Source organism: Centroberyx gerrardi, chromosome 1, assembly GCF_048128805.1.
Source record: "Centroberyx gerrardi isolate f3 chromosome 1, fCenGer3.hap1.cur.20231027, whole genome shotgun sequence".
NCBI classification, from domain to species: domain Eukaryota; kingdom Metazoa; phylum Chordata; class Actinopteri; order Beryciformes; family Berycidae; genus Centroberyx; species Centroberyx gerrardi.
The window spans coordinates 2,549,736-2,565,716 of record NC_135997.1 but is presented as its reverse complement, the minus strand read 5'-3'; the positions used below and the strand labels follow the sequence as shown (position 1 = coordinate 2,565,716).

The following is a 15,981-nucleotide window of genomic DNA, read 5'->3' as shown; positions in this document are numbered from 1 at the left end:
CGCTTTAGCAGTAAAGCGCTGCATTATTGTCCAAAGGTCTCGTTATGAAAAGTGTTGTTTTCCACTCCTGATCTGTCAGTAGGGCCCACTGACTCAAATACCATGCAGCTGCTGTGTGGCCAGACAGTAGATTTTGGGGCATTGCAGTCAATCAGAGGCATTTTGCATTTTTTAGGCCTAGAATAATGTGTTTGCACCTTGTAATTCCTTTGCAATTGTTTATTTAGTTTTCTCTCCTATAAGTGCAATAACAAAAAAACGATAATAGGCATAGCAATATTATAGCATACAATAGTTTTTTGTGTTCATCTCACTCTTGTATTTAAAAAACTGTTTTGAATATGAATTTGAATTGGTCTTTAATAGCCTAGTATCCTACACGTTATCATCATCTTTCAAAAAAGATAAGCTGATAGGCTACCACTTTCATTTCCATTCTCACTAGATTAACGGGTGTGTTAGGTAAGACTATTTTATGATTCGTTTAGCCTTCAGAGGTTTACCTGTTTTTGCTATTTAATTTGCAACATGACTTGCATTCAGTTGTTAGAGGAGACTTAAACAGATTCCAAAATGATATTCAGGTAAGTGTTTTTCTAACGTGCTGTTGGCTCTGAGTGTGTAAATTCTGAGCTGTAAATCCTGAGTTGAGATTCAGGTGATATTGTGTCATTGGCCCTGCATGTGTGTGTGTGTGTGTGTGTGTGTGTGTGTGGTATTTGTGCCCAGGGGCCCTTTGTCTCATAATCTGCACATATGAATACACAGTTAGCTCGATTTTCAGTTCGTTTCACACAAGTTTATTATCAGAACTCAACAAACCAATGCTGAAAGTTAAAAACCTGTTAAATAGGCCGTTGTTTCCCTGCACCTGCTCCTAAATGTCCGGTTTCCCTGTGGCTCCCGGGCCACAACTGAACATTCATCAGGGTGTCGAGGTGAACTACACTTGTTTTGTTTTATATAAACATATTAAAAAACAGAAAGTAGAGCAAAACACATGGGAAAAAACAGCCAAATAAACGTGAAAACAGAGAAAGTGTTGATATATTACATGTTAATGGAGCCCATAATGCCGCAGGGTTTTATTATACCAGTAAAGTGAGTCTCAGTCTGAGAGAAACCTGGATCAATAGTTTTTCAGCACGCTGACTTTAAAGGTCCCGTATTATTCAGTTCTGGGGATTCTGTCTTGTAATAAACTACGGCTCAGTTTAAGAAAAACATTCTTCATGATATTTTACAAATAAATGTAGTTTATTTAAAGGGGTATTTATTAAATGAATGTGAAGACCAAGTCGTCACAATACTGGACCCGGATTGGCCGACAGCAGCAGCTCCTCCAAGTGGAGGCTTTCCAGTTCAAATGCTGCAAACTGGCTTGGATTGGATTGGACGGATTTCAGTCATTCTTTAGTGAAGGGAGCCAATCAGGACCGAGTCCAGTTGTGATGCGAGAGTTAGTCTGAAACCGACTGGATAAAAGGATGCAATAACTTTCCATTTAACTACTCAAACAAAATCTAATTTCTAATAATATCTACATTAAACATGTCTTATCATGTTAACCCTATGTACCGTATTTCCTCTAATATTGGCCCGGGCCTTTATTTACCTCAACTGCAGAGGGTACCAGGCCTTTATTGGAAGCAGGCTTATATTAGAGACAGGCCTTTATTTCTAATTCCCTCTGTTTGATAAGTATATTTGCTCATATTTTAGTACGAAGCCTCCTTGTTTTCTGACCTGCTTCTGTTGGGGTTCGTTAGGTAGACGTTTTTTTGTTACTGCAATGCGTTACGATAATTACGGTAATCGACGACGGCATGCTCCAGAGAGTTCCGCCGGCCGAGCCGTCTTGTGGCACTTGTACGTTACTACAAACTACAGTTACAAACAGGCACCAGGAGTTTACTGGTATCCACCGTTGTTTGCATGTAAGCTGAAGCTAACTGAACCTGGGCGCCGATGTGTTCCCGGTGATCCTGCCGAGATTTCGGCGGGGGTCCGGGGCTTGGATCGGGAGGATCAATGCGGGCCGTGGGCACGGTGGAGAGGACAGCGGCGGAGAGAGGAGACGGACACGGTCCAGCCATACACTAGGTTTTGACCTAGTCTTGTTTCCTTTGTTTTTCCCCCCGGCCTGTATTTGAGGCCGGCCTTTATTTGTTCGTGTCGACGACGGCCCCGGCCATTATCGGAGACCTGGCTTTTAATTGACTACAGGCCACTATTAGAGGAAATACGGTATATAAAAAAAAAAAGAAAAATTTAAATTCCAATAATAGGGCCACTTTAAAATTATGTTAAAGGACACATTTTCTCATTTTCTCACATTTTTTTACTGAGTAGACGTGTGAATAATGCTGGACCAGAAAATGGTAAAGTACAGTACAAAACTTCCCCCACAATGCTGTGCAACATGAGTGATGGTAAAATGAACCAATCAAGTAAACCCTTAGAGATGGTGCCTGCTGATAGGACAGTGAACAGTTACTGGACTCAGAAGTTTAACAATCAACAAACAAATCAAAAACAAACACACCTTCAATTAACACAAATAAATACAAAACAAATTAAAAAGGTAGGCTCAATGGTGAATAGACTGGATAGGACAAAAGTGAAACTAAACATCAAGTCACTCAGTTTAGGGATTCACATACAGTCAGTGGCAAAAATCAGAGTTGTGAACACGAGGCGGCCGGCCAATGACATTTAGCATTTTTCTAATATATTTTTGCATGCATACAATATGGATTAATCAGTAGCGGACAGTCAGGACTTGATCATAAGTACCGATCAGTAATAACCAATTTCATCCCACTGTCCCAATACTTCTGCCACTGAATGTATGAGCTGTATATTTTGTATATTTTTGATATGCACCAGGACAGTTCGATCAATTCTTTTGAGCATGAACTTCTCTCTCCCATGCAGAGCAAATAAAACAAATCACTACAAATCGAGTGAAACAAGAGAAACAGGAAGTAGTTTGATATTGAAATTGCGCGGTGGAAAGTAAGGGTGTGGAGGATGGAGGGGCGGATGGGTGGAGACATTTACTTTCAACTCCGACAACCCGGGTTCCATTCCCAACTCGCGCCAAGTTTTCTACTGGGAGTAAAGTGTTCATTTTCAGCAAAAGATTTAACCTTAGTTGTTGACAGGTAATGCGTCTGCCCATGTGTAAGTACAAAACAATGCGTAGTTATAGTGCGACTCGAGGGTGCGTGACTTTTTTGTAAGATATAATACGAATGTTGTATGAGAACACGTTGCATCAAGCAGCATGGCGACGCTAACGTTCTAACATAGTCAAGATAAATCTACCCATACACCCAGAAATATTCCTGTTCCATTCATCTTCAATGGCACAACTCAGATTACAGATTTGAACTGTCCAAGAATATATGAGCGCATGAAATGTTAAAGCTGCACTAGGCAAGATTTTTATGTAAGAATATACCCGTCTAATCTGCCTAAATCATCCCATCACCACTAATTCAGATGTCAGATTCACCCGGGTAGCCCAAATTAAAATCTGGTGTCGGGTGTGGACACTTCTCCGCCCACAAGAAGGGACAAATTTAAACTGATCTATCTGATTTTTGGTGCCAGATGAGGTGGTGACATCACCTGGCACCAAAGATCAGCCAATAGCAGATGGCCAGTTCAGTACCCTACTTTTCACCATTAGATGTCAGGCTTCACCACAGGTTTGGGTTGGGGGTTTAGTTCCTCTTCAAGAGAGAAACCCAACGTTAGATCTTCCCCTCTCTCGTCTCTTTGGTTTCCTTTGGTTTCCTTTGGTATGAAGCATCACGGACCGGCCGGGGTGGGAAGCAGTTTACTGACGTCACCTTACAGGATTTCTGGGTATTGAAGTTCAAATAGTTTTCAAACAGTTTCCTCTCGCTGCCATTTGGAGCCGCCAACATGCAAAGTTGCCTAGTGCAGCTTTAAACAAGAACAGAGTTCCAGTATCGCTGTAAAAAACATATTTAGAGTCATGAGGTATATGCACGTGTCGGAGGTTATCAATATAACCGATGCATGAGTCTGTATTAAGGATTGCGTGTTCTGTCAGGACAAGAGGAGTTAAAAATATTTCCTATAACTATAATTTCTATGGCTTGGTCAATATTCAAAGTAGGAAATGACAGCATGTGTCATGCAAGGCTCCATGTTAGGAATGCACTTATGAAAGCAACAAACATAGAAATATAAAACCAGCTGTTGTAGCCCATAGCCAAGGTGTTTTCATGTAAATTGGGGATAAAATGCCTCAAACATCTGAGATGATTTCAAAATAATCTGTTTATCGTTTTAGGGCTGTTCTGACGGAGATGAAACCAGTGAGACTGAGGCCTCGTACACACCTGTGCTTTAAAATGTATTGAGAGCCGATTTGGATCCTTGAAACTATCAAATTCACACTTTGAACCAACAAGGACCTGATTTTGTAAATAATTTGAAAACCACTGAACCATTGCTCTGTTTACAAAGAACAGTTCCTCCAACGTTTTCCTCTCTTGTAGGTTCATGTCCACTATATGAAGACAAGTCCAAACCTCGTCTCAGCGAGAATGAATTTACCATGCAACTTTCGTTTGTTTAACTATACTACCAAATTACTCTATATTATTATTATATTATATACTCTATACTACTAAAGGACTCATAGCGCAACTCTTAATTCAGGCCTGCATGTTTGAAAATGTCAATATTCATAGTATTCCCATGATGTCACATGCACTTCCTACCAATATGGTGCCTTACAATATAGACAGTTCATTGGCTGTGGCTGTCGTTTGCTTATAATCACCTGTTAATTTATTACAATCACCTGTTATTTTCCTACCAAGATGGCCGTGTGCTGATGTAACAGAATACTATGAGTAGGTGCACAAACTTGAGTTAAACTAACCACTAAACTCCTTCCACAACGAAGACTTTAAAATGAACAAGTGTGTACGAAGCCTTAGACAGTGACTGTAGGTCGATGCTTCTAGTCTGAAAAGCTCCATAAACATGGAGGACACTTGAGTTTTAAGACAATAAACACGGCAGTAGCTCCAATTCACATGAGTAAAGCATTGGATCAGCCAGTACAGTCTTGTCAGGTGAGTCCAGGCAGGATTAACAGGGCTTTGTCTGGCTGACAGTTCACCTAGTGGAGGAATAAGGTGGCCGGCACTCTGCCGTGTGGTCAGTGTGTGTGTGTGTGTGTGTGTGTGTGTGTGGAGGGAGAGGAGAGAAGGCAGCCAGCAGTAACAGGAAAAGGAAAGAGGTTTTTTTTTTATCTTTAAGTCGATGGGATTTCAGGGTGTGTGCAGAATGAACGGGCCGATTCCTTTAGTTGACTTTCCGTTTCCTTGAGCGGAATCGTCTCCTCCTCTGCTTGTAGAGGTGTCGGAAATTGATGAAGAGACCTGGGGGGGGGGGGGGGGGCAGAAACTCACTGTCATTTATAGTTAAACTCATTGTCATGTCATGTCATGTTATTGTCTCTGCAACCGAACAAACCAAAGCCCTACTATTCACACAGGACTGGTATTATGTTGGGACCTGACGTAGTTCATGAATTTCTCCCTAACCTCTGCATTCGCTCAGCATCATGAAATTCACTGAGTTTGCGCCAAACATGCGTTCAAAACGTTCCTTTATAGATTCCACCAGTGCCTTCGTTTTATTTTCAAATAGTGCATCTACGAGAAGGAGAGGAAAAAGAAATTGCGCGCCAAAAACAAATTGTCACAAAAATTCGAGTTCAAACCGCACGGGATTATTACTGTTGTTGGGGGACCTCTGTAATTTGTGCTGGAATTTTTACTTTACAAATTACAGGCCTGGCAGATTTGAACGGGATTGACATCACTGACTCTCCAGGTAATATTAGTCCTGTGTGAACAACGCTCAAGAGAGACACTGTATCACAAAGAAAGACCGTGTTTTTCCCATGGTGCACTTCGTGAGATGTCGCTTCGTCAGATGGCCTCTAGAGGGCGTCTCTGACTAAGAGATGGCCTCTCGCCTCTGGGCTAAATCCCACACTGAGTCCCATACTGATGATGCCATAGGGCTGGACGATAATTCAATATTATCATTTATCATCTTTCAGTGGAATCATATCGTGATGATATGAAGATATTTTAATATCGTGACACATTTCTGCTGTCTAAATTGATGATGACAAGCAAATTTTACTTAAAAACTCTGATAAAATGAGGTCTGGTAGGAATATTATTTGAAAATTTCAGTTTTGTTTGACATCACACCTAACATTACCATTCGGTTCAATGAGATGAACATTAATTTGATTATTTAACGTGATTTTGCATACATGAACCATATCGTGATATATACTGATATCGAGAAAAATCCTTATGATTATCATGATATTGATTTTCCAACCATATCGTCCAGCCCTATAATGCCATATTGGATCTCACACAGAGCCACACTCTTCGCCGTCTATTTACAGACATCCACATCTTCTGCTGTCCTGCGAACCTTAACGGTCGGTAACATTATTACCTGTGGTCTGTGACGGTGGTGGAATAGGTAATTTAACCGATAAACGTGTCGCTCCCACAGTGAGCCCCACTCTGCCGTTAATTTACATACATCCACGTCTTCCGTTGCCCTAGAAACTTTAACTTTAAGTAATGTTATTACCTGTGGTATCCAAGTAACGTTAGTGGAATTACCGATAACCGAGTCGTAATTATTCAGTGCATTGAATTGAGCACACACTCCGTGGGTCTGTACAGGATCTGTGCTTGTTTCTTAATCAAATGAGCTCTCCAGTATGACAGCCTCCACATTTATTTTTACCTGATTGGTACTTGACATTTCTTGGTAAGTGTCCTTCCTTTTAAGTATTGTCTCAAGGGATGAGAGAGAAAGGAAGAGACAGAGAAGGTGGGTAATAGCCTATTCACACAGGACTAGAATTATCTGGTGACCTCTTGTAGTTGAGGAGTTTCCATCATTAGCTGCTTGTCACTGAATTGGCGCCCAAAATGCTGTCGAAACTCTCCTGCACAGTTTCCACTACAGCCTCCATAGTTCATGAACAGAGAGTCGGAAAGAAGGCGCAAAAACCAAACAAAAACAAAAGAACACAGGTGAAAAACTGATTACACCCCCTTAAATTACTGAGATGCTGATTCACACGGGCGGAATATTATCAGACGACCCACGTCTTCGCCGAAATATGGAAGATAATTTGCGGTGTAATTGTTACTAATAGTACGGGAATAATAACATCGACGGTCTCCGCAATTATCACAAATCACTACATGTCCCGAGGTAAAACTCGTCCGGTGCGAACAGGGCTTTAGAGCGGGTGATGGTGTGTGAGCAGACGCCTCACCCAGGAACATGAGCACCAGGTAGAGCTGCAGGGTGTAGGAGAAGCTGAGCGACCGGCCCAAGGCTTCGGGGAGCGGGACGCTGTACAGACGGGTCTCGTCAAAGATGGGCAGGGACTGGATCACAGCCACCGCTGGAAACACACACGGGACGACACACGGTTAGCATCAGTTCATACCTGTTTATACTCTGGAACCCAGTGCAATATTCTCTAGATCTGTATGCATTTCCTTTCATTTTCCTGTTACTGACGTCCCATCAGGGTTCGACTAGGGTCGGGTTCTGTTACGGTTCCCGGAACAGAACCCGACCCTAGTCAGCGGTCCTGAGCTACAGTTTCTACCAGGAGAACACGAACCTTCAGCTACGACCCCCAGTGGGTACAGAGGGATCCAGATGCTGTACCTCAGCCAGGTTAACAGCTTCCACTCTGTGTCGATGCAGGCCAGCATGTAGAACGGATACCTAGTGTAGAGAAGGAGAGACCGATGTTTAGGCTTGGGCGATATCCAAAAATTAACAGGCTGATAGTGGAAAGGGGAACTGAACCCACTAGAAATAAAAAGACATATTTTTCACTACAACTAGGATTATTTTGTTTTTTTTTTACTATCCTAACACTAGTAGATTATAGGTACATAAGATATTCTATACCGTGGAAAGTGTTGTGATATTCGATATTACTGAATAGCGATAATATCGATATTCGATATTATTGAATATCGGCCCAAGCCTGCTGATGATACAGTAGACGCTGCAGGTTGTGACATCACCGTCCACCCAGAGGGCCGGGGAGAGCGAGCTGATCTCACCTGAAGATCTCGATGGTGCTCCACAGGTAAAACACGAAGAAGACGACAGGCTTGTTCTGCATATCCTCCAGGCTGCCGAAGATGACGAACAGAATGACGTTCCTTCCTGAGACCTGGAACATAAAGAGGTCACATGTTAACGCTGTGCTGAGATTAAAACTTCAACCACCATCATGATGAACTCTCTTTCTTCTACACAACAACTGGTCACACTGTCTGGACATGATAGTCCTGCAGGTTAGAGCCAGAAAGGGGCTGAACTGATCACGCACTTTACCATAAAGCATAAAACTGGACACACAAATAGAATACATTAAATGAGTGAAATTAAGATCTGTTTTTTGTTTGTTGAGGGGGGGTGGGGTGGCGATTGGGCAATTTTTGGTGATTTTTTTTATTTTTTGGTGCTACAACACTGATTGGACTTCCACGGTTCTGTATTTTCCTAAAACTACAAATGCCATCAACTCGGATCTTGTGTCTATATGTTTATAATTATAATTATTAGTAGTAGTATCACCAGTAGCACTAGTAGCAGTAGTACTAGTAGTAATATTTCAAGGGATGGCAGAGTAAAATTCTGACTGCTCATCAACATCCTCTTAGAAAGACAGAGTTGGTTAAAGTCAGGAGGGAAAAGTAGAGCTTCTGATTGGTCAATTAAGATTCTCTGATTGGTTAGTTGAGACTCAGTTACTGGTGAATTCAATTAACCCTTTGCTGCCATCATTAAAAGGAACGGCAGTTTCAGACTGAGCGATGGAGCAGGGTGAAATGTAAATCAAAGTGACAATGAAATAAAAAAATACCTTTTCACCTTGTTAGCCAATTCTCCATATCATTGAGTACACCTATTTAGCAATATATGCCAAAACTTTAGCCCATACTTTATTTTCTCGTATTTTTATATCAAAGTCCCAGTTACTTTACCTTTTACTTCAGGAAAACTGTGTATTTTTAGTGTTTACCTCCTCATATTGTACCAGTAGGCGCACATAAAAATAAAAATTCCAACCAATAATGCTATCACTGATTTACTTTTTTTTTTTTTTTTTTTTAATTACCAGTGTTTACCAGAGAGGTAATGAAACATAAATTGTGACATAATGATAAATTAAACTGTCAGTAAACAATGTTCTAAATTCATTAATAAGTGCTTAATCACTTATTAACATATTAGAGAGGTGGTGAGTGGCTAACCAATATATCAATTAGTGGTGATAAATTAACTACATACAGTAATTAAACATTAACTAGTGAACCGTAATGTAAAGTGTTACCATTAAGATTGTAGTATTACCTGTATCATAGCTGGAAAAAATCCAGTCTTAACCAGGCCCAACAAAGGGTTAATGACCTCAACCACCGCCATCATCTGACAGAAATACATCATATCAGCCATGGTGTGGAAAGTGTCATAGAACGAATCTGAGGAGAGAGAGAGAGAGACAAAGAGTGAGAGAGAGAGAAAGACAGAGAGAGAGACAGAGAGAGATTATTTATTGTTAAACTGTTGGGACTATTGATAGTCATCATAATGATGGAGTGTTAATCCAGCACACACACGCACACTCTGTACCTTAATGCTTTGGCAACATTGTTTGTAAACTTTCATGCCAATAAAGCAAATTGAATTGAAAGAGTTAGTTGTTTGTTAGTTGACTGTTCTGAGACGCTTTGGCAATTTTGTTGTTATGACATTCATGCCAATAAAGCATACTGAATTGAATTGAATTGAGAGAGAGAGAGAGAGAGAGAGAGAGAGAAAGACAAAGAGTGAGAGAGAGACAGAGATAAGGGAGGGAGGGAGGAGAGAGAAAAAGAGAGGGAGGGAGAAGGAGAGAGAGACAGAAAGAGAAAGACAAAGAGTAAGAGAGAGAGAGACAGAGAGAGAGGGAGGGGGGCAGAGAGAGACAGACAGAAAGAGAAAGACAAAAAGTGTGAGAGAGAGAGAGAGAGAGAGAGAGACAGACAGACAGACAGACAGAAAGACAAAGAGTGAGAGAGAGACAGAGAGAGAAAGACAGAGATAAGGGAGGGAGGGAGGAGAGAGAGGGAGGGAGGGAGGTAGAAGGAGAGAGAGAGACACAGCAAGAGAAAGACAAAGAGTAAGAGAGAGAGAGACAGAGAGAGGGAGGGAGGAGAGGGGGGGCAGAGAGAGAGACAGACAGACAGGAAGAGAAAGACAAAAAGTGAGAGAGAGAGAGACAGACAGACAGACAGACAGAAAGACAAAGAGTGAGAGAGAGACAGAGAGAGAAAGACAGAGATAAGGGAGGGAGGGAGGAGAGAGAGGGAGGGAGGGAGGTAGAAGGAGAGAGAGAGACAGAAAGAGAAAGACAAAGAGTAAGAGAGAGAGAGACAGAGAGAGGGAGGGAGGAGAGGGGGGCAGAGAGAGAGACAGACACAGAAAAAGAAAGACAAAAAGTGAGAGAGAGAGACAGACACAGAGAAAAAACAAAGAGTGAGAGAGAGAAAGACAAAGAGCGAGAGAGAAAGAGAGTGAGAGACAGAGAGAGAAACAGACAGACATAATTAAATGGCACGCTGCATGAGCCACTATCCATAATCATTTGCAAAACAAATCCATGTTGTTTAGTCCTGTTCCTCTTTCTCCTATTCAAATGTGCCCATGAATCTATGAATAGCTCCTCAGAAACAAACACTCAGGCTTTTCTCTCTGTGTTTACTGTTCGTTTCATTTCGCTGCATGGTGCTGCTCATTGTGCTCTCCTTTCATCCATTCATCCCAAAGTTGTTGTGAGAGATAGTCAAGTGTTTTGTGCGTAAAATGCAAAAGCAAACAATGGGAACTATTGTTGTAGTTTTCTTCCTGTTTTTAATCCCTTTTTTGGTCCTTTATTCAACAGTTTACTAATTCTGTTTGGAGTGGAGTTCTTTTGTTGACAGTATTACCTAGCTTTGTGTGATATATTATATAGATGCAGGTCTTAGGACTTTTTGGTATTTTGTACCATAGTTTAAACTGGAGCTGATTGTATTTATTGTAAGCCTTGAAGATGTTTTCATTTTTACTCAGCGAGAGGAAAAAAGCAATCTGCTGGAGACTACGTTGGTAAAAAAAAAAAAAAAAAAAGGAAAGGAAATATCATCCAGTTCATTTTTGCGTCATTTATTTTTTTTTAACGGTGACACTATTCATGTCCAGTGCAAGTAATCTCATGCTCTGAACTCTATGGCACTATATAGCATTTCCTATAGAGCTGAGTGTTAACCTTAAAGGAATAGTTCACCCCAAAATGAAATTTCATCACAACTACTTCAGCTGAAACTCCACTGAGGTTCGTACGACCATCAAACACACAGTGAGTTAGAGCCTGCATTTCCATGACAGCCCTCTAACAAACTATTGAAGTTAAAACTACAAACTACAGACTATCCCAAACCTTCCTTCTAGCTTTATTCTCCTAGTTATAGGCATCAATTTTAATTAAGCTGTTGCCAATTCATCTTAATGACTTGATGACTTGATTTTCAGATTTGTAATACAACTACAATGTTTCACACAGAGCGTTTCTCACAAACCTTGACCCAGTATGAAAAGTCGAACGGTCATGTTGACGAAGATCCAGGAGAATCCCAGGAACTGAACCAGGTTGTACATAAACAAGTAGCCTTTCTTCAGACCGAGGTAGGCTGAGAAACAGAAGACAAGTGGAAAACAAGACAAAATCAATTGATGCAAATGAGACTCCAGCAAAATTGTCTCTACAAGATTTCTAAAAATATTCATGTGAGAGTTTCTGAACGTTGTCAGTTGCAGAGCTTGGTGCTACTCACGGTCTTTACGAACTCTCGACTCCACGCTGATCTTGTTTATCCTCTCCTCCTCCTGAAATAAAACACACTGTCACTATCTCACTCTGCAAACACCAAACATGTTCTACAGTATATCTAACCATCATCACTTTCATTAAAAGTTCTGAGAAGCTGAACGTGAGTAATGACAGGTCGCATGCTTTGTTAGACCCACAGCTGTTGACTTGACTGATTCATTTTATTTGGTAATTTTAAAAAAGAACCCCAAAGTGCCTGATGCGTAGTTGTTTACACTATGTGAATATCATGTATACAAAAGGCACACTACACCTGCAATAAGCGATAACAGATCTTATAACCAATCCTGAAACGGATGTGTTCATCCTCTAGTGGTCAGAAAATTTCGCTTATTGCAGCTTTAATATTCAATAATTTAGTCAAGTCACAAGTACAGTAAAAATGCTAGTATGGCGCACTTTTTAACTACACTACATTTAGAGAACACAGCTTCACCATTTCTTCATCGTGGATTTAAACCCGTTTAGATGCATTAGTATTTTTCAGGCTGGTTGCTCTGACATGGATTAAGCCTAGTCCTACACTAAAAGCCCTATACTAATGGAGATCTCCGCCTTAGTCTAGTACCAGGCTTACTCCATGTCCGAGGTCCCGGCCCCAAAGGTTCCCACCTTAGCCTGAAGCTCCATCTCGGCGTCGGACTCGTCCAGCCAGCGGTCGAAGTCAGGGGCCAGAAACAGAGGCTTCTTCTCCTGCAGCGTCAGCCGGTCCCACCAGCGCTGCTCCTGCTTCCTGACTTTGATGTCCACCTGACGCTGGGTTGACTTATGGTTCACCTGGGGGCCGCCATGACGGACACGTACAGTCTTAGAAAATTATACTTAGGATACAGCGGCCAGTTTCATTAACGTGAAACACCTCAGACGATGACATGCAGCCAGTAAGTACTAAGGCAGCTGTGTGGAAATGGTTTGTTTTGCTGTAAACCTCGTATCTCTGATTAAAAGATGAATGTGACTCAAGTACATTTTGTCAGCTTGTGACAACCAATAGCCTTGTATGCTAAAACATATTGAGAGTCTGCTACGGCTGCTAACCCGAACCCCTCAATTTTAGCTCTGCTTAAAGGAAAAATCCACTCTAAAATAATTTAACACTGATAAAAAAGACAGCTAGTGGTGATGTACGTTGCATTTCAGGGCCCAGTTTGTTTGTTGGTGGTGGAAAATAAATAGAATTAATAACTGTTCATCTTTATCTTTTATTTACTTTCACCTTAAACTATAAAGTGCATTAAACTATATATTTCATTAAAATGAAGCAAGAGCAACCAATTTCAATCTACCAATCAATCAAAAAATCAATCAAAAAAATCAATCAAATCAATAGAAGAGAAATACCTCCGGTCTCACGGGCTCCAGGAACTCCAAACTGAACTCGTATTCATTATCCCCTTTAGCTCCATGGCCCTGTGCTGAGGATCAATATCAGGATTATATCAATATGAGGCTTAACGTTGCCCTTTAATGAAGAAACAACATTCATAACAGATCCAATGAATAATGTGACAGTTCTTAAGAGTTTGTGGAATATCTCTGTAAAGTTATATTTGTAATTGCCGCTGTGTAATTATGCAATTTCTCTTTAAGGGTTCCTAGATCATTAACATGTTCATTTGTCACATATTGCATAAATTACACTGTATTTTATTGCTGAGCTTTCGGCTTTAGACCATCATCAGAGCAAAGTGAGCCGTACACCAAACACACAGGAGAAAAGAACCACAACACAGGTGGATACACCGGCTTCATTAGTCCAATTAACCAATCACAGCATAGTCTTCTGAATCATTACTGTTGGTTAGAAATAGTACACATCAACCCCAGAAATTCACCATTCATACCCCCTTGGTTGGATTGTTTTAAGTGTAAAAATCCAACAGGCTTCACGTTTGTACCTGCTGAAAAGACTCACTCTGAAGCTGTGCAGATATTCTGACTACTACAAATTATTACACTGTAAAATTCAATACCAACCTTTGAACTGAAGGGTGTTTTCTTGCAGGATGATGTCTAGATTCTGAAAAACATAAAGGCAGCCATCACAGGCAGCCACACACTGACACACACACACACTTAACCAAACTATGACAAGGAAGTTATGTCCTTTACAAATACTGCAACGCCCACGAACATACACAACATGACAGGTGTCGTCCTTCTGCCAGTGTCACTTATCATTAAGCCATTCAGCTAAGAGACAAGACCCACAACTACCATGACACTTCATGAATCTTTAATGAGACATTTGACATATGTGGCTGGAGTAATAAGGCTGGAGGAGTCTGAAACTGAAAATGTTGAGATGAGGAAACTTCTATCTAATGCTACTAGCAAAGACACTCACAGAAACATTAAGTTAAAGAAGGGACAGGATGAAACCCCTGAAGTCAGTTTACCCTCCTGATTCTTTGTGAAATAATTTACCCACATTTTGAGGCTGATATTAATCTTTACAAGCTAAATCCATAGCATCAATTAGCATCAATCATTGCATCAAAATAATGGAAGTTATAAGAGAATAGAGTCTTTTAAGGAGGGGAAAAAGGCATAAACTGGTGTTTTTCTGAAGATGTAACTGATTTTTGTTTATTATTGTGTTACTGTGTTGATCATAAATTAGAAGTCATAGTTTACCCAGCTATTTATTTGCCATTACATCACTACATAGGCTAATTGTAGGACCTTTCTACTGTAGAGCAATATGGAGCATTATTCAGCCACAGAAACAGCACTATTGGAGAATAATTACAGCCACAGCGTTTTAAAATGATATTTACAGGCGGCGGTTGATATTTGTGTAGTACACGGACAGTGGAAGTCACTGTAGCTGAGGTTAAAACTAGCTAACGGATGCTGAATGTTTTTACCTTGGCATCGCTCAGTTCCACCCGGAGATAAATCTCCCCGTGCCGCTGAGCCCAGTACACATGTGGCGTGAGGATTTGCATTTTTCACACTTTTGTTGGTGAATTTACACGCCAAATCGTGGGGGAAAAAATCACTCAAAAATGATGGACTGGAGTCCTCATCCTCCTCATCCCAACCGACACAGAGAGAAGAGTGAAACTGGACACATAATAATGGAACACACTTCCGGGAGAATGTCGCTCGTGAACTTCAAAATAAAGACCCCGAAGCGGGAAATAGAGTGCAGAACGTCGTTCGACAGCTTCAAAATAAAAGTCCCAAAGCTCGAGCGGGTTTTGGGCAACACCAAACGGCAACAAGAGGTAACGGTTTGTTTGTTTTTTGTTTTTATTTTTACTTCAACTGTCCTCTCAAGCACTGCGGTCAAGCTAGCCGTCACTCGCAACTCCGTGGTCAAACCAGCCGCCCCTAAATTTGGAGTGCACGCGTATTCTCACCTTTATGGTAAATGCATTGAAACGGCCCAGAGCGAGCTGACAGGGAGAGTTAGCGACTTTTATTCTGTCAGATTTCTCACTTTCCAAAGACAAGTGTTGCAGTATGAAACTCTTACCTGAAGAGAGGCTATGACATCTTTATTCTACCCGAGCACACCAAATACAATACAATTTATCAAATTGCGTCGCACTTGGCGCAAGGGTACACATGTGACTACGTTTTCAAAATAAGGTGTTAACACAGGGTATAAAACCATATATGGAAATTCGATTAATTGGATTATATTCACAGGAAGCGTAAAGCATGTTATCAGTGTCCCTTATAAATTAAAACATCCCACTAAATTGTGAGGGACATTACTTTTTTTGGGATAACCCTGACTACACACTAACCCAAAAACAAGCATTTTTACTGTATCATTTTAGAGAATTTACAAATTAAAAGTCCCGACATTTGTACCTTGAAATGGCTTCCTTTCTGAAACTGGAGGTGCTGTAAAAACACATTGCTCCATAAGTTCTGACAGTGGCTGATATGGTTGTATTCAGGACAACCCTGACTACACA

General features: G+C 40.9%; 1 protein-coding gene across 1 annotated transcript; it reads right to left on the bottom strand.

The window, feature by feature from the left end:
• Positions 1-4,682: 4,682 nt before the first annotated feature.
• LOC139912123 (very-long-chain (3R)-3-hydroxyacyl-CoA dehydratase-like) lies at positions 4,683-15,095 on the bottom strand. Its single transcript, XM_071899826.2, has 11 exons — positions 14,917-15,095; positions 14,024-14,066; positions 13,388-13,461; positions 12,659-12,823; positions 11,991-12,042; positions 11,736-11,846; positions 9,490-9,617; positions 8,190-8,302; positions 7,736-7,842; positions 7,379-7,510; positions 4,683-5,432 (listed from the first exon to the last, which is right to left on the bottom strand). The coding sequence occupies exons 1-11, from the start codon at positions 14,995-14,997 to the stop codon at positions 5,356-5,358; spliced, it is 1,083 nt and encodes a 360-aa protein (XP_071755927.1). The 5' UTR covers positions 14,998-15,095; the 3' UTR covers positions 4,683-5,355.
• Between the last annotated feature and the right edge of the window lie 886 nt (positions 15,096-15,981).